The 24754-nt window shown below is 62.3% G+C and overlaps 3 protein-coding genes across 7 annotated transcripts in view; all 3 read right to left on the bottom strand.

Annotated features, from left to right (window-relative positions):
* FANCE (FA complementation group E) overlaps window positions 1–4619 on the bottom strand; it is a 4833-nt gene extending 214 nt beyond the window's left edge. Inside the window, exons 1-11 of one of the 3 annotated variants that reach the window (XM_035346812.1) lie at window positions 4006–4619; window positions 3090–3714; window positions 2381–2425; window positions 2088–2147; window positions 1868–2011; window positions 1646–1769; window positions 1254–1329; window positions 1084–1150; window positions 875–1000; window positions 554–654; window positions 1–462 (exon numbers count right to left, since the gene is read on the bottom strand). The exon at window positions 1–462 is cut by the window's left edge and continues 214 nt beyond it. In XM_035346812.1, coding sequence (XP_035202703.1) covers window positions 459–462; window positions 554–654; window positions 875–1000; window positions 1084–1150; window positions 1254–1329; window positions 1646–1769; window positions 1868–2011; window positions 2088–2147; window positions 2381–2425; window positions 3090–3714; window positions 4006–4217 — 1584 coding nt within the window. In that variant the 5' untranslated portion in view covers window positions 4218–4619 and the 3' untranslated portion in view covers window positions 1–458. Of the gene's footprint in view, window positions 467–553; window positions 655–874; window positions 1001–1083; window positions 1151–1253; window positions 1330–1645; window positions 1770–1867; window positions 2012–2087; window positions 2148–2380; window positions 2426–3089; window positions 3715–4005 lie in introns of all 3 variants that reach the window. The other 2 variants (XM_035346814.1, XM_035346815.1) reach the window with 2 other exon arrangements.
* Window positions 4620–4740: 121 nt separating this feature from the next.
* On the bottom strand, window positions 4741–7683 carry LOC118178363 (probable E3 ubiquitin-protein ligase makorin-2). Of its 2 annotated transcripts, none has more exons than XM_035346818.1 (8): window positions 7597–7683; window positions 6961–7080; window positions 6605–6870; window positions 6253–6359; window positions 5912–6135; window positions 5601–5711; window positions 5399–5528; window positions 4741–5284 (listed from the first exon to the last, which is right to left on the bottom strand). In XM_035346818.1, the coding sequence occupies exons 1-8, from the start codon at window positions 7665–7667 to the stop codon at window positions 5132–5134; spliced, it is 1182 nt and encodes a 393-aa protein (XP_035202709.1). In that variant the 5' UTR covers window positions 7668–7683; the 3' UTR covers window positions 4741–5131. The 2 variants fall into 2 exon arrangements, with proteins under 2 accessions (XP_035202709.1, XP_035202710.1); XM_035346819.1 differs by having other exon boundaries at window positions 6253–6344.
* Window positions 7684–9913: 2230 nt separating this feature from the next.
* Window positions 9914–24428, bottom strand: PPARD (peroxisome proliferator activated receptor delta). 2 transcript variants are annotated; one of them, XM_035346816.1, is made up of 7 exons: window positions 24124–24428; window positions 14120–14353; window positions 13338–13489; window positions 12482–12620; window positions 11817–12019; window positions 11049–11502; window positions 9914–10678 (listed from the first exon to the last, which is right to left on the bottom strand). In XM_035346816.1, exons 2-7 carry the CDS (start codon window positions 14253–14255, stop codon window positions 10431–10433), a joined length of 1332 nt encoding a protein of 443 aa, XP_035202707.1. In that variant the 5' UTR covers window positions 14256–14353; window positions 24124–24428; the 3' UTR covers window positions 9914–10430. The 2 variants fall into 2 exon arrangements, with proteins under 2 accessions (XP_035202707.1, XP_035202708.1); XM_035346817.1 differs by having other exon boundaries at window positions 11049–11499; window positions 24124–24423.
* Window positions 24429–24754: the final 326 nt, after the last annotated feature.

The following is a 24754-nucleotide window of genomic DNA, read 5'->3' as shown; positions in this document are numbered from 1 at the left end:
GGGCCAGAGGGAGCCGCCATCTTGGGAGCGGCGCCCACTGAGGGTAGCTGTGGCTGCAGCCCACCTTAAAACACGTTAGCAGAATCCTCCCCCCCCCACATCCCCTTTCCACGACCTTAATCAAGGTGCCCAGAGACAGACCACACAGAGAGAAGGCTGGAAGCTTCACATTTAACTGAAAAAACCCTCATCTTCACACCCCAGGCAGATACCACACGTATCTCAGGGCAGGTATCACCCACACCCTACAGCAGTCACCGTGCTGGGATAATGCCATGGCAGCCCCAGCCCAGCTCACACCAGAGCAGATGAATGCACAGCACCACACAAAGTCCTGTGCAGAGCCACACCTGCAGCTTCCCCCTGCTTTTTGAGCCACTCGTTGGGCTCCTGTCATGCTGGCGAGCGACGTACGAGCACCCTCCATCCGAGGAAACCATCAGCAGCTCCCTCGGTGCTCACCTGGGAGGAGGAAAGGAGAGCAATCAAGAGATTTCATAGGGAAAGGGAAACAGGGAAACCCACTGAGCCCAGGCAGGAACACACTCCTCACCTGGCAGGCACTCCTTCCAGCACAGCCTGCAGAGACTTCTTCAGGGCTGCATTGCTGCCATCCAGAGCAGCTGCCAGGCGGCTCCGGTGGGCCGGTGTGACCTGGGGGGGAGAGCAGCAAGGTGTTCAGATGGGCTCTGAGCCATATTACACCAGCACAGCCCCGTGTCCTTCCCATTATGAGGCAGAGATGCCCCGAAGAAGAGACCCCAGGGCCAGGTCCCGGCTCGGCTGCAGCCCCCAGTGACAGCCCCTTGGCCTCTCACCTGCCCCCCAGAGCCAGAAAACCCCAAAGAGGGGCAGCAAGCCAGGCCTTACTCACATGGCTTTGGTACATAGTGAGCACAGCCGTCACCAGCTTGGCATAGCTCAGCGACGTGGCGAAAGCCGGGGCCTGCCGGCACAGCGTCAGCACCAGGAGGTCGAAGAGCTCGGGGGGCAGCGCCTCCTGAGAGAGGGACAGGAGCGGGGAGGATTGCTGGCCATGGCTGCTGGAGCCAGCCGGGGATCCGCAGGGCACAGGGGCCTCACCTGCCTCCCCAGCACGGCCAGCACCACCGGCAGCAGCCTCTCCGACAGAGGAACCTCCAGGACCTGGCTGCGAAGGACAGCGAGGAAGAGGTGTTGAGGACAAGGTGTGCCATGCTGATTGCGTGGCCCCGCTGGATCTGCGGGGCAGAGCTCAGCTCGTGATCTCTTACCTCAACACCAGTCTCACGTAGTCAGGCTCCAGGCACTCCTCCACGAGCTCACACACCAGCTTGGTCTGTTCAGCACCTGCAGGGGCAAAGCTGAGGTTGCCAAAGCCACAGGGATGTGTCTGACCCTTCCTGTTAGCCCTTCAACCCCGTCAGGACACCCAGAAATCAGCTGGTGTATTGGATGCCCCTTCAAGGGCTCAAATAATCCGGCTTTCTTCCACCATCTGCGGCAAAGGTTTAGTTGCCAGCAGTCCCCAGCAAAGGGGGACGCTGCCCCGGTGAAGGTTCATGCAGGATTCTCTTCCTGTGACCACAGCCTCCATCCAGCTGTCCCCAAAACCACCCGTGCCTCCTGTGAGGGCAGCCGACAGGAGGGCTCGAGCCCGGCACACCTTCCCCTGGCTCCTGCAGGACCGGAGCCACCAGGACCCGACAGAAGGGCTGGGAGTACTTGGAGCAGAAGGAGGTGAGGGCAGCCATGAGGTGGCGGGAGGGTGGCTGCGTGAGGGACAGGACCTACAGAGAGAAAAGATGGGAGGTGAGGACTGCAGATAAGGAAACGGGGTAGAAAACAGGGTAGACACAAGCTTGGAAACCTCTGCCCGGGCACTTACTCGCTTGAGGAAGAGCTGCTCAGCCAGGATGGCTGCGCTGGCATAGCTGAGGTCGGGTGTGAGAGCCAGCAGCCAGCTGCAGAACCGCACCAGAAGCGGCTCTGGGCACGTGGAAAGCTGGAGGAAGGAGCACAACCCCTCGAGCTGGGGAAAGCAGAGGGGACAGGGACGTTAGGGACAGCAGCAGGCCCTTTGCAGCTGTGAGGACATCGATGCTCACCTGGCTAGCAGAGCAGTTGCTGAGGACACGCAGCTCGGGGGGGATGCTCAGCTCTGAGCGCTGCCAGGAAACAAAATCCCTGGGTAATGCCCCAAACCAAACAAAATACAGCCCTCTTCCCTCCCACCTCCCCACTAACACTGACCCCACACGCTGCAGAGGTGGCAGCTGGGCTGTCTTTTTACGCAGTCATCCCTGTGAAACCCTTCTCCTCTCCCATCCCTTCTGGAGGCCCTCGGATGAGCCCATTTAGCCCGTCTGCAGCAAGGAGCAAGGCCAAAGCAACCACTTACGTTGGACTCTTGCAGCAGCAGCATTTTCAGCCTTGGTCCGTGCATCTGGGGAAAATGTGGTAAAGGAAAAGAAACGAGACTAAACGTTCACTGGCTGGAAAGGGGGAGGAAAACCCTCAGGTAGGGAGTGGCTGGCTCAGCTTGCTTCCTGATTTCTAGGAAAAGCACTTGGTGAGGTTAAGTTCAAAGCTAACTGATGACACCTCTCATTTGCACGGCAATTTTCAACATCCTGCTGTTTTGAAGCTAGACATCAGAGTTACCTGGTGCCGAGCACCAGCCCTGCACAGCCAGCTTTTAGAAGGGAAGGTGAAAATCACAACGCCCTTAGAAAAACCAGCACAGCCCCACAGCTGCAGCTTGCTGTCAGTCTGCAGACACTTTGGGCTCCTCACCTGGGAGCATTATCCCCAAATGAGAATCATTATTTGCCTCTAAGGTACCCGTGCCATGCACACAGCAGCAGCCCCTTAAAGGAGGCAGCAGCCTGAAGGCTCCCAGGGGACCTTCCCTCCACTGTGAGGCTCATGAGGTGTCCCCAGGAGACCCAAGGATGCTCCCAGAACAGCATCCACCTCTCCTCTAGGCAGGAGAGGTTTGGAGAGGGGAGTGCACAGATCTAGCATGGAGGTGGATTTCTCTCATACTGGGAAAATTCACCTAGGATGAGGCCAAGAAACCCAGAGAAATTTGACAACTTCCCCAGCACCTGGATAAAGGACTGGACCTCAGCTGCCACCTCTGTCTGAGAAATCCTGCCGGGCTCCCCAGCTGCATCCTGCTGGGAGCTTTCCGGAGCAGCCCCAGCCATGCTCTGAGCAGATCCATCCCCCGCCGTCTCCACAGGCATCTCTTCCACCCCTGCTTCATCTTCTCCATCCTGGCTTCCCGGCAGCTCAAACACCACCTCCTCCAGCAGCACCCTCTTCCCTCCTCTCTCCTCACCCAGCTCCAGACTCTCCTCGGAGACCTTTTTGCGCTTCCCACCTGGGAGCACGGAGCCAGCCGCGTCCCCTGCGGCACCAAGCTGCTCGCTGGAGCACCACTTCAGTTTTCTTCGCCCCTCCGGTTTGCTCCGGGTGATTTTTTGGCACAAGCACCTGAGCTGCTGCCGGCAGGCGGCCGTCAGGGCAGGGGGTGGAGGGGAGGGCTCCTCACCCCGCAGCCCCTGCTGCAGGAGGTCCCCCAGTGCCCGCACCCAGGGGTCCAGGCTGGGGTCCCCCCTGGCAGCCCGCAGCAGCTGGCGGACGCAGTCTGCTGGCACCACCGCCGCCTGCAGCAGGGAGAAGAGGTTTCTCTGGCACATGACAGGGAGCAGCAGCAGCCGTGGCTTGCTGGAAAAGTGGGGAAAAAAAGGAGAGACAGCGCATCAGAGCAAAGTCCTGCACGGCCCCAAGTCCTTATGTGCCCACCCGCCCACACAGAGGGGTCTAACAGGACCAGAAAACCCAAGGAACCAAAATCCTCTAGCAGCTTTTGCAGACAAGCTGGAAAAGCAGCAGCTCCCTGCTATGGCCCTGGCATCACTCATTGCACCAGAGGGGGGAGGATGCAGGGAAATTGGGCACCTGATGTCCCAGACCCCCCCCGCTAAACCCCAATTTTTGGGATCGCAGCCAACTCACACAGCCAGGGCCTCCTCCAGCCCCTCCAGCGTGGGCTCCTCCATGCACAGGGTGGCCGTGAAGCCTTGCCAGGGGAAGCCCCCGGGTTCCTCACGGGCCTGGACCCGCTGCAGCACACGGAGGGCAGCCAGAGTCCCGGAGGGGCCCGAGGCCAGCGCGTGGAGCAGGAGGCGGCAGGGCTGGGCCAGGCGCTTCAGCCAGGGGAGCTCCATCGCTGCCGGGGGGGCTCCGCAGCACCTGCGGGAAAACTGGGGGGCACCGGACACCCAGAAGGGTGCCGGGAGGATCCGTGCACCTCCAGCGGCTCCCCCAGGTGCTCCCCCAGCGGCTGCAGGGTTTTGGGGGGCTGCCCACAGAGGGGGAGGGGAAAAATGGGGGGGGGGGGGGTCGCGGGTACAGCGAGCACCAGAGGAGCAGCCGGAGGGGGGAACCCCCAAACAAACCGCCCACAACACCCACAGCTCCCCACGGAGAGCCCAGAGCCCGGCAGGCACCCACCGGGGAAGCAAAATAGGGAGGTGGGGGCGCCCGCAACCCCCTCCCGGAGCCCACCCGCGCCCTTCCCGACCCTTTCCCGCGGAAAAAGCGCGCGCTGTATGCAAATGAACCCCACGTGCGCGCCTTATGCAAATGAGCCCTTAAAGGGAAACCCTCACCACTCGCAGCCCCAGGCGGGGGGGGAACCTCACCCCCCCCCCCCCCCCCCCCCCCGGGAAGCAGGGGGCACAGGCAGCGTTCCACACACGTTTTTATTGCACGATTTCCAAAAGTTTGGATAAAAACAGTTTAAAAACGGTGCCCTCCCCCCCCCCCCCCCCGCAGCCTGTGCATTAAAAACCCCACTGCCCCCATCCCAGGGGCACTAACCTGCCAAGGAGGTGTGGGGAGGGGGCTGTGTGCCCCCAAACCCCTGCGGCTCCATCACCCCCAGCTTCCTGGGGCTCCAGGCGGAGCATTTTCTCCATCCCACCCTGCCCCTGCAGCACCCCGTGCCCACAGCCACCCCAAACCAAAGCCAGGAGCGGCTAAACACGTTAAAAGCCGATGCCTCCCCTCCAAGAGGGCAGCTCCCTGCCGCCAAGAGCACCCAAGGCTCAGTGGGGGGGTCCCAAGGGGTCCTCACTGCTCAGTCCGAGGTGCTGGAGTCCCCGAAGAGCATCTCGTGGCCGTAGCTCGAGTACAGAAAGTCCACCTCCAGCAAGGCCCTGGTGACGGCCCAATCGAGCAGGCAGAAGTCATCCTCCTCGTCCGAGCTCTCCGACGGAGAGGGGTTGAGCTCCTGCAGCACAGGACAGAGGGTGAGCCCCAGCCTGAGCCGCATCGTGCGTCCACGTGGTGCCCCGGCCCCCCAGGACACAGCTCGTGGCACCCCAGGACACAGCTCCCCACTTACAGCTCTCATCCTCGGCCGCTGCAGACCGCGCTGCGGTGGCCGGCCGCCGGGCAGCTCGTGCAGGTAGATGCAGTCCGACCTGAACGGGCAGCGGCCGCGGTTCTGGATGAAGAACTTGCACCTGATCCTCCTGCAGGATTCAAAGCCCAGTTGCAAGCACGGCTGCCGGAGCAGCGCAGAGCCCACGGTGCTGGGCACTCACCCCGTCCGCGCCTTGAAGCTTTCGATGAGCTGCTCCTTCTCGCTCGCATCCGAGACCCAGTACTTGTGGGGGATGTAGTAGCTGGAGGTGACCCGGCACTCTGGGCAAGCCCTGGGTGAAGGCAACGCGTGCTGGTGGGTCTCCAAAGTGGGAGCAGCCCCCGGCAGGGCTCAGCACCCACGCAGGATCCCACCACCCCCATCGTGGCTCCCAGGAGCCGCACCACCCGACCCAAGGAAGGAATTCAGGGTGCAGAAGAGGGGACAGCGACCGTCCCCGCGCTGCCCTGCGTGTCCCCCCCGTGTGCTCACTTGATGACCGTGCTCTGGAAGTCCCGGCTGCGGCGCCACGTGCGGATGCAGCCCACGCAGAACGCGTGGCCGCAGTTCGGGAGGATCCCGAAGAGCCGCTCCTCCGGCAGCGCCTTCTCGTACACCCGCTCCATGCAGATGCCGCACACCACGGCCTCGCTGCGCGCCCTCAGCGCCGCCACGGCAGGGACCGGGGTGGCCGCAGCGCCCTGCTCCGCGGGGACCTGCGAGCAGAGCAGCGCGGCATTGCAGCCCCTGCTCCGTCCCTGCCCCAGGTCTCGGGACCGACGCGGGGTGATGGGGGCAGCCCAGACACCGGAGACCCCCCCTGCCGAGCCCACCTGCGAGCACTCGGCCCACGTCGCCGTCTCCACCGCTGCCTCGCTGGGGTCAGGGGAGTTTGGATCCAGTCCCAGCCCTCGCGGGTGGGAGCCTGCGGGCAGGAGAGCTGTTAGGAAAACACATCCCGCCCCGCCATCAAAGGGCCAGGCCAGCTGCTTGCAGGGCACGGGCTCAGCAGTTCGGGTCCCCACCCTAAAAACACAGCCAGGAGGGTTTTCCACAGCCCCAGCTGGGCCCTGCTCAGGGATGGAGGGAGGGGGATTTGGCTCAAGGGTCACTGTGTGCGGGATGCCCTACCCCGACCACCCAGCACCCACAGCCCTGCTGGTCCCCGGGGCAGCCAGCACCTACCTGCAGCGCTCCGAGCTCTGGAGGGGATGAATTCCTCCCAGACAGCTCGCCCCGGGGGGTTGTTCAGCACCGGGATGTTTTCTTTATCATCCTCTTCCTCCTCAACCTCCACACCCAGGTGCCTGAAGGCCGCCTGCGTCTCTCTGGGGACAGCAGGGACTGAGGTGCGCCAGGCTCCCCTCCAGCCCTGGCGACCGGGGGCCACGTTGGGCACGGGGCTGTAGCGGTTCCTGGCTGGCACCGGCTCCTCCTGGACGTGCTGGTAGCTGGAGGAGCCCGGGGATGGACGGAGGGGTCAGCCCCACGCGGCACCTCCTGGCTGCCAGCCCGTCCCCGTGGCATCGCGTCCCCCTCACCTGCAGCGCTCGCCGTAGCCGCAGGCCCCGCGCTGGAAGTAGCGGCACACCGGGGCCGACTTTCTGTCGTGGGAGAAGCGGCAGCTCCGGCCCCGCCGGCAGGATCCACGGACAAAATTCCTGCAAAAGGTGGGAAAAGCTGCGTGGCCAGGGGCTGGGCTCAGCCCCATTTACCCCAAAAACCCAGGGCCTGGGCACGGACCTCCCCCCCCAGGCACTGGCCCTGCCTGGATGCAGCCACATTTTCCCCACCGGGGGGGGGGGGGGGGGGGCCGGCCCGCCCCCCCCCCCCCCAGCCTTATCTCCTGGGTAATTGCAAAGCAAACGAAGCCCAGGGGCTGGGCTGGGGCTGAGCAGCTGCTGCACAAGCCTGGGGTCTCTCCTGGGGGGGTGGGGGGACACCAGGGAAGAGGGGCACAGGAGGCAGCAGCAGCTCTCAGTGTGGGGCTGGCAGGGAGGGGGGTGCCTGGCCAGGACCCCCCCCAGCTCAAGGGGACACCCCAGCCCCACAGCTTCTGGGGGAGACAGCAGGGGGATGCTCAGGGCTGTCACAAGCCTCTCTCTGCTCCCCCCTTGAGGGTCTCGCAGCCCATCTCCCCCCAGAGCCCTTCCTGCAGCCCCCTCACCCAGCCCTACCTGCACAGGGGTCTCAGGCAGCCCCCCCGGGCCCTTAACGCCCCCAATGCCGTCTGCGAGCCCGACTCCATCTCCTCTGGCTGCCTACAGGGCTGGGGCCCTCCCGGGGGTATTTATGGCCTTGGTGGGGGTGGGCGCACCCATTCCCACCCCTTCCCACCTGAGCAACCCTCACCTTAATTGGTTTAACCCTCGCCCTGCTGCTCCTAACCCTGGCAGGGGGGTGCAGGGGTCTCCGTCCCCCCCCCCCACTTGTTCCTGTCCCTGTGGGGACCCCAAGCACAGCCCAGCTCCCACCCCGACCCCTCGATTTACGGAGCCCCACGGGGGCTGGCGAAGGAGAGCGGGGTGCAAGGGGCTCCCCCGGGGGCTGGGGCAGCTCCAGGGCTGCTCAGGGTGGGGAGGTCCCGGGAACACACCGGGAGTGGGGAACGCCGAGGGACACGGGGTGACCTCCCTGTGCTGCTTCGTTTTGGGTTTAGGGGAGGGAGAGCTCGGCCCTGATCCCGCTCACGACCTTGCCGCCTTTCCCTGTGCTTGCAAACAGGAAAATCCCAGCAGCTGCAGAGCCCTGGGAGGTGTCAGCAAACCCCAGCCCCTCTGCTAGAAACCCCCCCGAGGGCACAAGAGAAACCCTGCAAAGAAGGGCAGGCTGCTCAAAGGGTCTTAAATATTTAGTTCAGATTTATTTAAAGTCAAGTCAGTTCGTGGACACTATTTATATTATTAAAAACACTTGGAGGCTTGTACTTCTAGCAAAAATATACATTTCAGTTTGAGGGTTGTTACGCTGCCGGGGAGGGGGGAAGAGGAAAAAAGCTCCCCCAGGTAACGAGCACGCGAGTCCCGGGCGCCCCGGGAGCCACCGGGGGGGGCTTTGGGGCCAAATCCCCCGGGCTGGGTGCGGCGTTTATCTCCGGTGCCTTCCCCAGAGGACTTCAAAGTGCTTTAGAAACGGTAATTCCTAACTCCCCTGCGAGGTAGGGACACGGGAAGGGGCCGGGAGGGCTGCGGGCAGGGAAACCGAGGCACGGCGAGGAGCCCGAGGGCAGCGGCAAGGGGGGGGTTTGGGACCTGCCGGCCCTGCGGCGCGGAGGGGAAGCCCAGCGCTCTTCCCCTTCGGGTTCTAAGGAATTATTGCACCAGGGAGATCCACTACCCTGAAGAGGAGGAAAATAAAAACCGATTCATCCGCTCCCGCGCCCCCAACCCCGTGGGGTGATCGGTATTTGAATAAGGCTGCTGGGGACGCAGGAGATGCTGCAGGCAGGTCAGCGCTGCTTCGCAGGGCACCGAGCCCTGCAGGGCCAGGTCCCGTCCCGGGCACGGGCAGCACCGCGGCGTCTCGCTGCAGCTGTGACAAGGTGCGAGGTGAAGCCCCGGAGCGGCTCAGGGCTTGGGCAGGGCACGGAGCCTGAAGCTGTCCCCTCGCTCAGGGGGACGGCGGCGGAGGGCAGGGGAACTTCCCCGGCACAGCCCCCTGCGAGCAGCCGCCCTCTCCCTCGCCTTTTACGGATACTTGGCATTTATTCCGGGTGTCACAGCTGCAGAGCTCTTTGCAACCAGCGCACTTATTAATCCTCATACTCCCCCTCGGAGCGGAGGGCAGGTGACAGTGTGGCTCCCTTCCTTCCCCAGCAGGGGAAACTGAGGCACGGCCATTAGCAGAGGGGCCGAAGGCCACGCCGTCAGGCAGCAGCAGCACCAGGCTGGGCCGCAGCCACCTCCCGCTCTCCCTAACGCTGCTGTTCCCCCTAACGTTGCTGCTCCCCCCTTGAAGGGTTGCTCTGCTGGTCCCGCAGCCTGGACAGAGTGGGATCAGCAGATCCGAACCCTTCTGTGGCACCTCCCAGCCAGGGCTGCCCCGTGCTCCCTTCCCACGTCCCAGTAAATGTCCCCTCGGCGTGCAGGGCTCTGCGGGATGGCTGTGACTTGCCCAGTGCTGGCGCTGCCGGAGGCTTTGCTCGCTCTGGTGCTCGCAGGGAGCCCAACGCCTCTGCCCTGCGTCCCCAGCTTGGGAAGGGAGCTGCAGGACAAGGCCAGAGCCCTGCTGCCTCCTCCTTGCACAGCTCCAGACCTGGCCCTGGCCCCGTGCAGGCAATTTTGGAGCTTAGGTCTGCGCAGCACGGCCTGGGGAAGCAGAGAGATCTTGGCCTCTGCTCCACGGGTGGATTTTTCCCTTCCCCACATCCCTCCCTCTTCACACGGAGGCGCTGAGGAGCAGGTTCCCCTGGAGCGGGGGCACTGGGGGCACAGCGAGGGCGCAGCGGCTGCGGGTCTCCGTGCGGACAGCTGTACCCGTCTTCAAATACTCTGGTTTTTCTTTGGGCAAAGAGAGAAACTTCCTTTCGTGACACTGTCCTAGACTTCGCGGCTCAGGACCAATATCTTCGGAGTGCAATACGAAAAAAAAAAAAAAAAGACAACCGAGACACGCTCGAAGTGCTGCTGCTGGCCCCGCTCGGGCCTCTGAACAACCAGAGCAACCCCGCTGTGCCCCGGCTGCCGCAGGAACCCCGCTGTCCGCGCCGTGTGAACCGTCCGGCCGCTCCAGGGGCCCCGGGGGGGGAGCAGCTGAAGAGCAGAGCCATCGTAACGGAAACGGTAGCGTGGGGTTTGCCTCTCAATTTGTTAGTGTGTGTTAACGGAAGCCCCGGCCTCCCGGGTGGCGGCTGCGAAATCTTACGGCGTCCTGCCCTGTGTACCGTACGGTGGGGTCGCGTGGAAAAGTTTCCAGTAGAAGAAACGGAAGACACGGGGAAAGGTTTTCTTTGTTTTTCGTACAAAGAGTCCCGCTGGGAATCCATGGCTTCGTTCTCATAAATAACAGGTCCTTAGTACATGTCCTTGTAGATCTCCTGAAGAAGCGGGTGCAGAGAGGTCTCGGTCTCCGTCTTCTTGATCTTCTGCACCAGCTGGGCGTGCTCCGTCACCAGCTGCCGCAGGTCGGCCATCTTCTGCAGCAGCTTGGGGAAGAGGTACTGGGCGTCCGGGTGGTTGGACTGCAGGTGGAACTCCAGCGCCCGCAGGATGTTGTCCTGGATCTCCTCCACCTGCTTCACGTTCATCAGGCCAGGACGGTCTGCGGAGAAGAAGCACGGCAGCGCGGTGTTACGGGGCGGCCCTCCGAAGCGCACGCTGCTCCTGGGGGTACGGAGATGGGGACTGAAACCCACCCCCAGGGGCTCCAGCCTGGTCAGTGAGACAAGGGGAAAAACACGTGCCCTCGGAGCACGTGTCCCACAGCAGCCTGTGAGAAAGGGATGACACCTGGACCTGTCGCTGCCATGGAGAATTTTTGGTGTCAGAACTTTTCTCCTGCTCCCCTAAGACACCCCTGGCTGATCTCAGCCAGCAAAACCCCTGCTGAAGCAGCAGCCCGGCCCTCCCCAGCCCCCCTCGGTACGGGAGAGCTCTTCCTGACCGTCGCAGGGCCGAGAGCACCCGCTCACCTCCGCACAGGATAATGGCAGCCACAAACAGAGACAGGTCGCTGTCATCCAGCTCCAGCGCGTTGAACTTCACGGCAAACTCGAATTTGGGCTCCATGATCTCGTTGAAGGGCTTGCGCAGGCTACGCAGGAACTCGCGGGTCACAAAGCCGTTCCCGTTGGCCACCAGCAGCCCATCCTTGTTCATGATAGAGGCCAGCATGGCAAAGATGGCCTCGTGCACCCCGTACTTGAGCAAAGTCACTTGGTCGTTCAAGTAGAGGCCTACGAAGCTGGGGATGCTCTTGGCGAACTCGGTGAGCTCCCGCACGGTCTCTACCGTGGTGCACTGGCAGCGGTAGAAGACGTGCACCCCGATCTCCTTGTAGGGGGGAATCCCATTCACCAGCTGCTTCCACACCAGCCCCTTCTCCGCTTGCCACAAGGTGTCCATGTCATGGATCACAAAAGGCTGCTTGAGAGAGAAGCGAGCGGTCAGGAACCCTCCAGAGGGACTCGAGCTACGAGCCCTGCCCAGGACACCTGCGTCTGCCTGGCCGTTTGCTGTTCTCTCCTGCTGGGGCTGAGGGGCCCGGGCAAACGGCACCCGCACACACCCACACAAGTGTGCAAAGCAGCGAGGGCAGGGTGTGTGGAGCCCTCGGAGCTGCAGCTGGGAAGTGGCGCACGGGCAATAGCGACAGCAGGAGCGAGGCGCACGCCCTCGCCCAGAGAAGAGCCCCCCGCACCGGCTGCAGCCAGCCCCGTTTGCCCTGGGAGGGAACTTACTGGGGTGCTGCTGGCCTTCCCGGTCAAGATACCTCTCGCCTTCTTTTTGGTCATGTTGAAGTTTTTCAGGTAGGCGTTGTAGATGTGCTTGGAGAAAGCTTTCAGGTCGGCCACCTGTGGGTTCTGGCAGCTGATCTCGCTCGCTGTCAGCCCCGCCACCAGCTTCCTCTTCTCTGCCTCCGGCATGCGGCCGAAGCGGATCGCTGCGAGGAGCAAAACCAGTGAGCCCGCCAGCACCGCCGCCCTCGCCAGCGCAGCCCCACACCGGGCTCCCATCCCTGCTCATCTGGGTTCTCTCGCACGCCCTGCTTCTTCCCACATAAACACTTTGGCTTGGCCAGGAACGAGCTGGTTACGCCTCAGGTTTTCAAGATCCCAGCACAGCTGCTGCTGGGCCAACCTGGAGGGAAGAGCCCTGTGCCAGCAGCCGGCGTGCACGGCAGGAACAAAGAGCCCCTTCTTGTGGGGAAGGAATGGATGGAAGAGACACAGGCCTGAAGCACCGGGCTTCAAAGAAGACGATTCCATGGCTAAAAGAGAGCCACGGGATAAAGCGAGCTCCATCTGGCCTCCCCGTGTGAACCCCCGGGAGGAAGATCAGCTCGCGGGGCAGACGGCCCCACGGCACCCCGCTGGAAGGCCTGGGGACAAGGGGTGCCACTCACCGTTATGTGACATGCCCAGCGAGAGGCATTTCTGGAAGCGGCAGTACTGGCACTTGTTCCTGTTCTTCTTCTGAATCTTGCAGCTCCGCTCACACTTCTCGTACTCCAGCTTCATGCGGATCGTCCGGCGGAAGAAGCCCTGCGAGGAGGCAGCGCACGGGGGGGGGGGGCCCACGAAGCAGGGGGACAAGGGAACAGCAGCGTCAGCACCCCTATTTCGGGAGCGGGCTGATTTATTATCCCCAGCGCCCTCACAGAGGCTCGAGCCCCCTCGTCCTCCACCGGGTATTTTCAGCACGAAGCACAGCCTCGACCACAAGGAGAGGTGGGAGAAGGGGGCTGCAGAGGAGGAAGCACACCGGGAGCCGGGTGTGAGGTACTGCGGGCAGCCAGCAGGGAGGGATGGAGGAGCGGGGCCGCCTGCAGGAACGTCTGGCAGGGCCCGGGGCCGCTAACGCAGCCCCGCTGGCATCTGCTGTGGGGGAAAGAATGCCAGAGGCACGGCCAAGCTGCGGCCAGCAGTCCCAGGGGATAAGCACGCAGCTCACTGCTGCTCTGCAGCACAGCCAGCACCTTGAAAAGCAGAGCCAGTGTCCCCACGCGGCCGGGAGGATTTGCCTTACAAAGTAAAGCGCGATGCAGCGAGATGTGGGTCACACGCGTCTCAGCTGCCTCCCTCCAGGACAGCGTCTGTGTGCCTGCTCTCCGGGCAGGGTGCAAGTGATTGTTTTTTTTAGTTATTTCATCCCGCATCCCCGCTTTGCTGAGGACCTGCTCGCCCGAAGAGCCAGCGCACTGCCCGGGCTCTCGGCTCTGCTCGCTGTTGCCGAACCCAGCCCTCCGCAGGCGGACGCACCTTGCAGCCCTCGCAGGCGTGCACGCCGTAGTGAAACCCCGAGGCTTTGTCCCCGCACACCCTGCACTCCACGTTCAGCGCTCCCGAGGCCGCCTCCTCGCAGCCCATCTGCAGCTGGTCCGACAGGGAGGGAGAGGAGCTCTGTGAAAGGTCTGCAAACACACGAGGGGAGGCGTCGGTAGCCACAAGCACAGCATCGCGTCCAGCCCCGTGGCCGGAGGGACTTCCAGCGCTTCCCAGCCTGTCACCCCGGGCAGTTAACCTCCGAGATCAGGCGCTGGCCCCAGGCTGATGCCCTGCACAGAGCCAAGTGTTCCCAGCAGCTAAGGGACCCCACGTCGGCTCTGATTTCTTCCTCTGGCATTCACGTTTAGGCAGCGAAATCCTACCAGCACATTTGCCAGGCAGCTGGCACCGGGCTGGCACAGGAACAACAAAACTTCACTCCCGGCTCCGACGATCGGTTTGCACCCAGGATTTCCAGGAGCAGCCAGGGTTCTCGGGCACCCCAGGAGCCCTCCCCTCTCCCCCACGCACCCTCTGGGGCACAACCTTCCCCTCCTGGCCTTGTTGCCACCTCCCAGCCTGCTGCCAGCGGCTGTGCGGCGACCGCCGAGAAAGAAATACTTCTCCGTAACCTGGCTCTCAAGGAATTATTTCACCGACGGAGGAAATTAAACCAAGCCAAGCCCCTGTTCTCATGCAGACCCGGTGCCCTTTGCCTTGAGCACGCTGTCTGGAGGATGCGGCTGCAGCCTGGATCCTCCCGGGGCTCCACTCACCTGTGTAGCTGCTCGAAGGCAGCGAGCTGTCTGGTCCTGCACTTGGCTCTGAGGCTCCGCTGGCCACCATCACTGCCTCTTCCTCTTCCTCCTCCTCTTCCCTGACCTCAGGTACTTCCTCCTGTAGTTGTTCCATAATCGATCACCCCTCAGTGCCAAGACTGCAATCCCTGTCATAGCTCTGGCATCATCCGCGTCGAGCCGAGATGGACGCTCCCAGGCTGTTGCGCTAGCCTGCGGGCAGGGGGAGAGGCACGGCGTCAGGCGCGGGAGCTGCCGCAGCAGCCCCGCTCTGCTCCAACTTGCCCAGGGAGACAAGCGCCCCCCGGGGCTTTTCTCTGCTGCTCTGCAGGGCTCAAGGAAGCAAAACCCCGCTGGGATCGTGTTCGAAGCCCAGCAGCCAGATCCTGGGACACAAACCAGGGAACCTGGGGCTGGTGCCCTCTGCCCTGCAGGACCCGCAGCGGAGACGCTGCCCCGGGCAACGTCCCCCAAAGCCACCAGTGCCCTGGGCTGTCACGGTGGCAGCCAAGGCCGAGGTTCGGCAGCGCCAACGCTAGCAGAAAGGTTAGGATCCTTCATCTTTGGGCTTCAGACCCCAGCCCCAGCCCGACGACCGGGCGAGGACAGCGGCCGATTGGGGCAGGAGCAGGGCTCAGCGCGGCGGCCAAAAAACCCCAGCCCCAGGCGAGCTGTTTGTGAGACGGGTGGCTTCCTGCCGGCCCCTGCCCTCCCGTTCCTTCCCGTCACAGCGCTGGTGTTTGTTGTCGCTCATCGTGTTGTAACCAGCCCCGGCTCCTCTGCCAAGAGCCGCTGGGCCCAGCCGCTGTCCTAAGCCGGGGCTTCCTGCGGGAGGATCGCCACGGGCCCCTTTCCCCCCACGCTTCCTCTCCTCATTTGTGCTCGTTCCATCGCAAGCGATGCGCCAGGGATCGAGGCAGGGCCGTTCCCAGCACCCCGAGCCCAGCCGGCTCTCGCCCCGGTGCCGTGTCTCTGCCTCCAGCCCCGACTCTTGCTCCAGCACGCAGCACCTCTGGCCTGGTGCAGAGTTGCAGCCATTTCCTTCAAGGAGCTGTCGCAAAGCGCAGGATCCGTCGCTCTGTTTCCGCGGAGCCTCGATCAACAGACACGAGTTCAGCTTTTGGAGCATCCTCGCGCCTGCTCCCCCCGTGGAAGCCGCTTGCAGGGTTCTTGCACGAGGGCAACCCACGGCCACGCGTGTCTGTGACCCACGCCAAAGCCCCCCCCACGGCACAGGGCTCACTGCGGGAGGCCGGCGGCGACCCACGGCTCCCGGGGCTCGGTTTCCTTCCCGCAGCAGCCCCTGGTGCCCAGAGCTCTGCAGCTGGGCTGCAGCCAGCTCCTCGGCCCGCCTGGGAAGCTGTCAGCGCCCGGCAAGGTCAGAGCTCCCCAGGCAAGCAGCTTGGTGCCAAGGGGGGGGGGGATGAACCCCCCGAAAGGGAGGCTGGACATGGACACGGCGCCGAGCCAGCAGCACGGGGACCCCCGGGAGCCGCTGCTGGATCTGCAGCCCGGGGACACCTCGCTGCGAATTCGGATCCACGGGGCCCGAGGTCGCACCCGGCTCGGTTTCAAGGAAGGGGACAGGGACAGGGGCAGGCAGGAGAACCCAGCAGAGGGCTCGGCTGAGCACGGCGCTCCCTGCCCGCACCCCCTGGGCAGCACTGAGGCACCATTCACGGGCTCTGTTACCCTTGGCACGTGGGGCAGGGCGTCCAGGCAGGAAAACCTATTCGTCAGAGGTGGAGGGTAACGAGCCGGAGAGCTTTTTTAAGGCTATATATAAACGAACGCACAAACATCAGGGAAATATTTTTGCCCGGAACAGCAGTCAGCGGGGGAAGGCTGTGGCAGGAGGAACTGGAATCGGGGGGAAAACACGGCCAGCAGCACCTTACTGAGCTTGTGGTTAGCTCTCCTTTGGCTCTGGTATCCGTCAGGAGAGGCAAGCACTTAAGCCCTTTGAGGACATAGTCTCTGCCTCGTCTCATCGGCCCCGCAGGAGCTCAGCTCTCCAGCCCCTGGCACGCCGGGTCCACGCAGGGCCTCGTGGCAATGAGCTCGAACCCTGCGAGCCACCAAAGCAACCCCAAAGGACGGTGCCCCGTGCGGGCGAGGGTGCTAGGGGAAGGGCAAGGATTCAGGTCCCAGCCTTCGAGAGCGGCCGGAGAGCCAGAGGGAGAAAAGCTCTCGCCAGAAAGCCCTGAATTTATTGTTTTGATATCTTCTCGCAGGCCCGAGAGCGGAGGGGCCTGGGCAGAGGGGAGCTGCGGGAACTGTTTGCACACCTGCCTTTCCCGGAGCCGTTCCCCTGTTTTCCAAACAACGGAGATAGAGAGAGAGGAGGGGGGAGAGGGATTAATTCCAGCCGGCCGGCTGCACCCCCTGCCTCCCAGCAGATGAAAGGCCAGGCAGCCGCAGCCCGGGGGAAGGCAGGCAGGGGCCAGGCCTCCGCGTGGCTGCAGGGGACGTGCGGACCCCTGACCCCTGCGGGATGGGGCAGTGGCCAAACCTGGCTCCATACGGAGACCCTGAGGCTTTGGTTTCCTTCTGCTGGACCGCTGAGTTTGGTTTGAGAACAAACCAGAGCTGCCTTGGTCAAAATCAGCAAAAAAGCTTCTTGGAGTCCTTTCAGGGCTGGATTCTTGCGGCACACGCAGAGAGAGCGAACGACCGTGCCAGCCTCCAGGACGCTTTATTCAGCCCCAGACACCGGGGAGATTCCCTCCCGGCAGCCCGAACAAAGGCGAGCCTTGGAGGGCTGGAAGTGTTTGCACGGGATCACGCAGCGGCAGCGGGGAGCACAACGGAGCCGTGCCACCTCCCCGCTCCCCCCGCGGTTTGGCGTCGGAGCACGGACAGAGGGTGCGGGCCCTGCCCAGCCCCGCACCGTTGTGGGACGGCACCGGGGACGGCTGCGTGGAGGGCAGAGGGTGCCCAAAAGGGCCCTTCTCACCTCCAGGAGCTCCCTGCAGCTTGGTGCCTCCGCGTCTGCGGGCAGGGCAAGGAACAAGGAGGTCTAAACCTGCCGCCCGCTCCATCACAGCGCACGAGCAGGAGTGGGGCAGAGACCCCTGCCCGGCGCAGCCACCCCCCCTTTTTCCACTTGGCAGCGATGGGAAGCCAGGATGGAAACGAGGACAGGCGCTGCGAATTCCTTCCTAAGCTTCTAAGGAAAAAAAATCAGGCAAATCTGTTTCCCTTCCTCTTCCCACAGGATGGGAACGAGCAAGAGGGCGAGCATCTCGGGCCTTGCTCTGCCCCGTTCCAAGCTCTGGCAGCCGGGGCACATTGGGCTGCTTGCTGTGCACGAAGGCTCTGCACGCGGACAGATGCTGCTGGGCGTCCCCCTCGCGGCTCCCTCGCTGCGGACAGCGCTGGCACCAAGTTTTTCTTTACCAGAAGCCGGAGCTGACCCCTCTGCCAGGCGGAATGACACGGCAGGAACGTGGGGAAGGCACACAAGACAGGGGAAATAGCTTAAAAAATAATAATAAAAAAAAGCTGGCAAGCCAGGGCTCGCGAGGTTACGAGGAGACAAATCCCCAGAGTGCAGCACGGACCCGGTGCCTGAAGGCAGCGCTTCTCCAGAGCTGATCAGGACCCACGTCCTCCTCAGCGCTGGGTACTCGTACGCTTCTGGCCAGGCAGCTCCTGGCATTTAAGCCTCAGAGCCGGCGACAGCAGAAGCTGACACACGAGCCAAGAAGCGCCCACCGCCCCGCGGCTGGAGCGTGGGAGGGCTGGCGGGGCGATGCGACCGCTCTGAGAAGGCTGCCTGTGGAGCAAAGCAGCACAAGGAGGGGACGTGCGTTGCGACATGCGTTGCGACACGGACGCCAGGGTGCTGGCAGCCACCGAGGGAGCGAGGAAGCGCTCGTAATTAGAAGGACGTCATCGTTCCAACAGGTGTAGTTTCAAAGAAGAAGTCGTTTCGACACGCTCGCTGGGGTGGAGAGGGCTCCTGCCCCGTTCCCCTCCAGGGGAGGGCACTTCTGTTCCTAAGATTTTTCTACGGACGGGGTTGGAGGCGGCTCCCCGACAAGTCCCCGTTGCAGTGTCGCCAGACCAGGCTCCTCCCTGGAAGATGGAAGTTTCCAGGCAAAGCAAAGCGCCAAAGAACGTCCCAGCCTCCCAAGGGACAGGTCACAAGGTTGATCCGCTCGAAGATGTTCGAGTTACCCTAAGGGAGGCGGCCAGGAACTGCAAAAGGAGACCGATTTACCACGGAAGCACTTCTGGCTTGTGTTTTTGTCCATCTGGACAAAAAACATCAGGCAAATTCACAGTCAACAGACGTGAATCCCTTCGGAAGGATTCTGTTGGCTGTCAGTTTGGCACGGGGCAGCAGCATTTTCCGTGACATGTCGAATATACCAAAAAAACGGGGCTGAATCCCTAAAAAACCAACGTGGTTGTTGTTCATTGGCCATTATTTGCAGACATCCCCTGGGCTGTGTCACCGCTTCGGCCGTCTGCTGATCGAGGAGCAGTTTCTGTTCCTCCTCCTGCACGTCAGCTACTCCTAAGAAAAGCCGTAGAAGAGCTAAGCAGATGCTGCAACACAGGAAAGGTAACCAAGCGCAAAAAATCCGCCGCGACAAACACCGGGAACGTGTTTTGCTTCGGTTCCTGGAAGACCAACGCACCTCCTCGTTAGCTAACGAGACCTCGGCAGCGCTCGCTATCCCAGCGTTTCCTCCCTTCCTCAGAAGCCTTGGCCGCGAGGCAGCTCCGTGCAGAAGTCAACTACGGGAGCTGGCGAGGAAGAACGCTTCCCCCCCGCAGCGCGGCAGCCGGCCCTGGCCAGCACCGATACTCGGGGCCCGAGAGAAATCAAAGCAGGCGCCGCTGCCCAGCTCCTCGTCCTCGCCGCAGGTTGCTTTTCACCGAGCACCAGCCCAGCCGAGGCGGCAGCAGGGTGCTGCCCGAGCTGCGATTACCGCCGTGCTGCTAATTACTCAGGAGCACGCGACGGAGGAGCGCAGGAGATTCCCCCGCTTCGCCTGGAGCAGCCAGGCTTGCCAATATGAATCACACGTCGCCCGCGTGTTTGAACTCATCCACTTCCTGGCCGCCGAGGAAAAAAAAAAAAAAGTCTGAGGGTTACGAAACTCGCTGGATCCTTCTCCTTTTGCGCCGCAGTCGTCCCCAAAAGCTAGACCGCATTTTGGTCTGAAAGGAGCTCCCTGCGCTCTCACTGGTGCTGGGTTTTCTTTGGAAGAGGGTTAAAGCTCCTGCAGGGCTCAGCCCTACGCACCTGCATCTCCTCAGCCCCGGACGAGCCGGGATCCACGGCACCTCCTTCACAAAAGGGGCGCCAGTCCGAAGCTCACCCCCGAAGTTGTGCTCCATGACCTTCAGCAGCTCGTGCCGCCCCCGTACCTCGATTTCCTCCGTTGTCCAGAATAATACGAACTGGCTTCTGCAGCGCTTCCTTCCTGGTCCTTTCCTCGCTGCATGAGCTCACAGAGACGGCGTGTTTTGGCCATCGGTGCCAAGCGTCGTTGTTTATTCCCGCGGTGCGGATTTGGACACCTGTTCCCAGTCACGCTCGCACGGCTCGCCCGGCTGCCCCCGGCTCAGCGCACCGCGCTGCTCGTGACCCTCTTCTCCCTCTGCGCATTCCCATATGAAGCGTTTCCAGGAGTGCTTTGGGCAAACAAACTGGCAAGGCTCGGGCTGGCGACTGCCAACCCGTGGTTGTGTTTTGCTGTCAGCTCAGGACAGCCCAGAGCAGGCGGGGGCAAGGGGTGCGCGTGTCCGGCTGGCTGCGATGAGGACGGCAGCCAGGAAACAAGCAGGGACCCGAAAGGTGACACCGCCGGGGCCGCTCAGCGCTGGAAACTGCACAGCCGTGGTGCCATTTGAGAAGATCGTTAAGTCCAGTAATGAGAGAGGCCCGTCCCCGATCCCGCCAGGGCACAGCGGAGGCGTCCTGACCCGTCTTACGATGCTGGGCGATGCGTTCCCCTCCTGCCTGGGGCTGTCCCCCCGCGAGGACGATGCTTTGGGGACAGCGCTTTGAGCTCGGCACACGGCCTTCAAGGGCTGCTGGGGGAGACACGAGGCAGCTCGGAGGGTTGGGTGCCACCAGGAGACCCCGACCCCACGGCCCTGTCCCTCCTCCATACGGAGCCAGTGCCCAGCACGACACCGCCCAGCGGGCGGGTGCTGGCTTCCACATCCCTGCTTCTTCCCTCGAAGTGCAGGGAAGCCGCCTTGGAAGCATTCCCCCTTCGCCATCCCGAAAGGATGAGAGGTTTGGTGGCTCGAAGCCTGCTGGAAGCTGGGGCTCTCTGAACCCCCGAGCCCCCCGCGCGTCGCTCCAGGGCGCTGGGTTTGCTTACACAGCCCTCGTCCCCCCGAAGCGGAGCAGGCCACGTGGGAGGATCTGGTTTCAGGAACATCGGTAATTATAGAACAGGGCTGACAGGGAGGGAACAGCAACGCGGCTTCCCAAGGCAAACAGCGGGCACGGTGCTCAGAGCAACGTTTCAAAGGGAAAACCAGGAAAGCAGCAAGCGGAGCGCGGTGCCACTGCTAACCCTGGAGCCGGAGCGCCTGACTCGTGGGAGCACCTCGCGCCCGAGCCTGGCGTGGTTTTCCCAAAGCCTCAACGTCACCGGGACACCGGCGAGCGTCACCCCTGGGGCAATCAGATCCCAGGAAAAGAGACGGGGGACAGCAAAAACGCGGCAGCAGGCCAGGGCACCCACTGCTCTGAACCACGGGCACGCGCAGGCAGCCCGTCGGCGGGAGCCAAATACCCAAGAGGCCAGACAGCCCCGGTGCCAGGTGGCCTGAGCTCCCAAATCCAGGAATCACCCTCAAAAACGTTCCCAAACCTCAAACACGTTCCCAAAGCTTCTCCTCTTTGCAACGCCCGAGATCCCCTGGGCTAAATCTACCAGGCTGTAAGTTTGTGACGCTTACGTTGGGCTCCCAGAAACGCGCTACGTGTTTTGTAGACCTTAGCAAAAACATCCCGGGCAGCAGGCGTTCAGCTCTGATCCCAGGACGCAGCTGACAGCGAGCGGTTCTGCCCAGGCACGAGTTCAGATGATTCAGCAGGCTCCGGGAACGCACGCGCTGGAACAGAACAAACCTTCGCTCCACCTCTCCTTCGAACGCGGAGCAGGGAAAGAAGAGTAACTCTGAGCTCGCTCCTGTCTCCTCACGGACAGCTCACTCCAGAGAGCATGAGAATAACTTCGTGTAACAAACTGGCTCAACACCCTCGGAGGCGTTCGGAGGAGAACCGGGTTTCCTTACTATTTTTGGCCACGTTCACACAGCGAGAGCCGGCCAGAGGAGCGGAGGCTTCCCTGCATTATCGACAGCGATGCGGCCAGCGACCACGCGCGGTGCTGGCAGGACAGCCCCGCCGAGGGACAGCCCCTTGCAGCGCTCCTGTCCCTTTGGATCCCTGCCTCAGCCCCTAGAAAAGAAAACACTGCAGCAAAGCATCAGCACCGCTCCTGACACCCTCACGTCCCGGGCACCATCGCAGGGCCGCAGAAGGAGAAGCAGAGACGTGAAGCGGGACCACGGCCACCGCTTCCCGACAGCCAGCTCCAACCCCGAGCTCGTGCTCACCGACAGCCCTTTTCCAGCCCCCCCCCCCCCGAAGTCCCACAGCGCGTCGCCCACCCCACGGACACGAGAACCCGTGGATTTATGGCATGGGGGTCGCTGACCGCCAGCCCCCACCGGTTTCCGTGGTCCAACAGCTCTGGTAGCATCCACGTAATTAATGTAGAGGTAGAAGGCAGACGTGGGGAATTCCAGAAATATTTCAGATTTGCATTAAGATGATATTTGGACGTAATAAAGTTCTAAAGATCAGACAGGACAGAGTTAAGCTTCGGTTTCCATCCCTGAGGTGACTGCAGCAAACCTGGGTTGTTTTGAGGCCATCTCACCCGTCCCTTCCTCAGCACGAAGGAACCTTGCCTAACGAGACTTTCATTAGCAGCTGCGTGTTTCACAGCAAAGCTTGTCTTAATGATCACCAACACCATACAAATCAAAATCCCTACCAGCTCAGGCGGCAGAGCTCGCCTGCCCTTTGGCACCACCGGCACCATGCCCTGCCCCACGCCACGTCTCTGCTCGGGGTTTGAACTCGCACGTTCCGTGTCCTGTGTGCAGAGTTCCAGCTCCCAGACCAGGAGAAACCAAAGAACGCTTCAGGAGGGTTGGTTAGCTGCTGGTTAGCACGAGCGTTATCTGCCTGATGCCATCCGCAAGCCTCAGAGGCGTGCTCTGGCACGACCCAGCACCACGAGAAACACGAACGTTTCTGGCTTTCACCCTGACACCTCTTCCCAGCCAGGATTTCCTAAAAAAAAACCAGCCCCAAAGGCCACGCTTCGAGGCGTGGGGGGGATCCGCAGCACCCCAGCACGCTCCTGACCCAAACGGCCGCAGGTTCACAGCTCCCAGCTCAGGCTGGGAGGACCCAGCATTTTCGGGCGCTGCGATTGCAGCACAGAGCATTTCAAGAAGTCCTCCCGAAACCAAGACCCATCTCGAGTCAGTTCAGTTCGGGAGCCTTGGGCTCAGCGAACAGCATCCAAAACTCGTCTGTTTTGGGGAAGATGTGTTTCACAACCTCCTTGACCGAAAGGGATCACACTGGCATCGACAGCTACGCTCGAAACCCTGCTTTGAGAAAGTAATCTCCGAGGCACTCTGCCAAGGCGAGTGTATTTCGGAGCGTAAGATCAAAAAAAAAGGAAAATAGCTCTTCTGCAGAATAATCCCATTCATACTCACAACGGAAATCGCTTCTGCTGGTCCAGACTTTCCCACGCTCTCAGAAATCATCGCACCAGTGACACGTAGCACACCTCTGAGGAGCGACACCTCTAGAAAAGCAGAGGCAGCTCCGCAACGCCCTGCGTGAAAGCAGCTCCGCAGCCCGGCAGCCCGGGGCGATGGGCACAAAGCACAAATAAACCAACAGCTCGGGAACTGCACGGCCAGGGCGAGCCGGGCGGGGGTCTGGCAGCAGAGAACCCCTCAGCCATAAGCACCGGGACATCGTCGCGCTCGATGAAAAATTGTTTGTGGGTCAGGTCCCGCTGCCCGGAGGGCTCCGTGAGCCTGCTGGCACGCCGGCCCCTCCGTCTCCAAGACCATTTGCAGATTTCCAGTTCGTAATTCAAGAGCCTCAGATAAATCACTCCCCTAAAGACACGACGTACCGTACGCAAGTACGGATTTGTCAGCAGGCAAGGCTCTGGAGAGAAAGAGCCCATTAAGCAAGCAGTTCTGTACAACAACGCCTCCCCATCGGCACGGCTGGCTCCTTACAAACCCTCCCCACGCCCCGCGGGGTTCCTCGGAAGCCCCTGTCCCGGCGAAAATGAATCCGCCCCTTGGCGGGGTCGGCCCCGGCCCCGTCGGAAGCCGGGCGCGGCGTTGGGGCGCAGGGCGACCGCCCCGAGGAACGTCAGCACCCCCGTGGGCAGGAGCTGAGCCCTCCGGGCCACGTCCTCCGAAACGATTTGAGCTCTGCAAACGCAGCCGCGGAGTTTGGGCTGGCAGGGCAGTTACGGAGCAAGCGATGTTATCGGCGCTGCTGTCAGATCGCGCGGCCGGATAAGCAGGTGAAGCTTTACCTAAGCGCAGCCTCTCGTCTCCCGCCACCTCCCCACTCTCGAAGCAGCAATTCCAGCTGTAAAATCAGCGAGCTCATCAAACCTTAGGGTGTCACACTCTGAAAGCAGCAGGAACGGGATTAGGTAACAATTCTTAGCAGACTCCGAAGCAAAATCCTTACGGATCCTGTTCAGAAACCGAACAGGAATAGGTCTCAGAACTCAGATTTAAAAGGAAAGTTTAAGCTCGCGGACAAAAGTGAGACTTGCTGAAAGCCAGCCCCTCTCCGAGGGCTCTTCCCTACCCCCAATTTTTTAAAACACAAGCGGAGCGAGCGTTTTGGAAGCCGCCGGCACGCGGAAGGGAAGGGTTACCTCTCCGCAGCAGCTGTCCCTGTCCGCCCGCCGGTGCGAGCCCCTGGTCCGTTACCATGTCAGCACGGAGAGCTGAGCAGCGAAGCAATCTGCAAGAGAACACAACACCAAGTTCCCCGGCTGCGCTGAAGGCCAGATATTTATGCCGCCGGGAGAACTGGGACAGATCCAGCGCCGTCTCTTGGAATTTAAACACACGCTCCCTCTGCCGCACGCTGCAACCATCTGCTGGGGCGAGTCCCTGGCGCTGCGGGGAGGCAGCGGGAGCAAAGCCCCCGGCGTGCCGGCAGGGACAGCCGGGAGCCCTCCTCGGGCTTCAGGAGACCCGCACGGGGACGCTGCCACCTCGACAGGTCGATTTTCCCCACCGTGCGCGAGCGAAGCCGACGCTAGCGCACGGATCCGATCGGAAAAGGCTGGCGTGGCCACGAGGCCGTTTGTTTACTCGACTCGCTTAATCCCTCTCTAGGAGGCTGCGTGCGAGTTCCTGCAGTTTTCGTGAGCCTCTCCCTCTCTCGGCTTGTAGAAACCCAAGGATCTGGCCGAGTTCAGCCCTCCTGCTTTGGCCGGTACGGTTGCGAATAGCGCCGCAGCGATTTCAGACAGGAGAGCAGCGAGAGGAGACCACCGC

This window comes from Oxyura jamaicensis, chromosome 26 (genome assembly GCF_011077185.1).
Source record: "Oxyura jamaicensis isolate SHBP4307 breed ruddy duck chromosome 26, BPBGC_Ojam_1.0, whole genome shotgun sequence".
Taxonomy (NCBI): domain Eukaryota; kingdom Metazoa; phylum Chordata; class Aves; order Anseriformes; family Anatidae; genus Oxyura; species Oxyura jamaicensis.
The sequence above is the reverse complement of the archived record's forward strand: the minus strand, read 5'-3'. Positions and strand labels throughout refer to the sequence as shown.

Bases quoted from the DNA above. Each gene is read 5' to 3' on its own strand.
- LOC118178363 (XM_035346818.1), bottom strand. From the start codon at position 7,667: ATGGAGTCGGGCTCGCAGACGGCATTGGGGGCGTTAAGGGCCCGGGGG. The intron at 6,871-6,960 runs GTGAGGGGGACG...GGGCTCCTCCAG, and splicing joins GGCTACGGCGAGCGCTGCAG to CTACCAGCACGTCCAGGAGG. The intron at 5,712-5,911 runs GTGAGCACACGG...GCCTTCACCCAG, and splicing joins TTCCAGAGCACGGTCATCAA to GGCTTGCCCAGAGTGCCGGG.
- PPARD (XM_035346816.1), bottom strand. From the start codon at position 14,255: ATGGAACAACTACAGGAGGAAGTACCTGAGGTCAGGGAAGAGGAGGAG. The intron at 13,490-14,119 runs GTGAGTGGAGCC...GTGTGTTTGCAG, and splicing joins GCCTTCGAGCAGCTACACAG to ACCTTTCACAGAGCTCCTCT. The intron at 12,020-12,481 runs GTGAGTGGCACC...TGCTCCTCGCAG, and splicing joins GCTGGGCATGTCACATAACG to CGATCCGCTTCGGCCGCATG.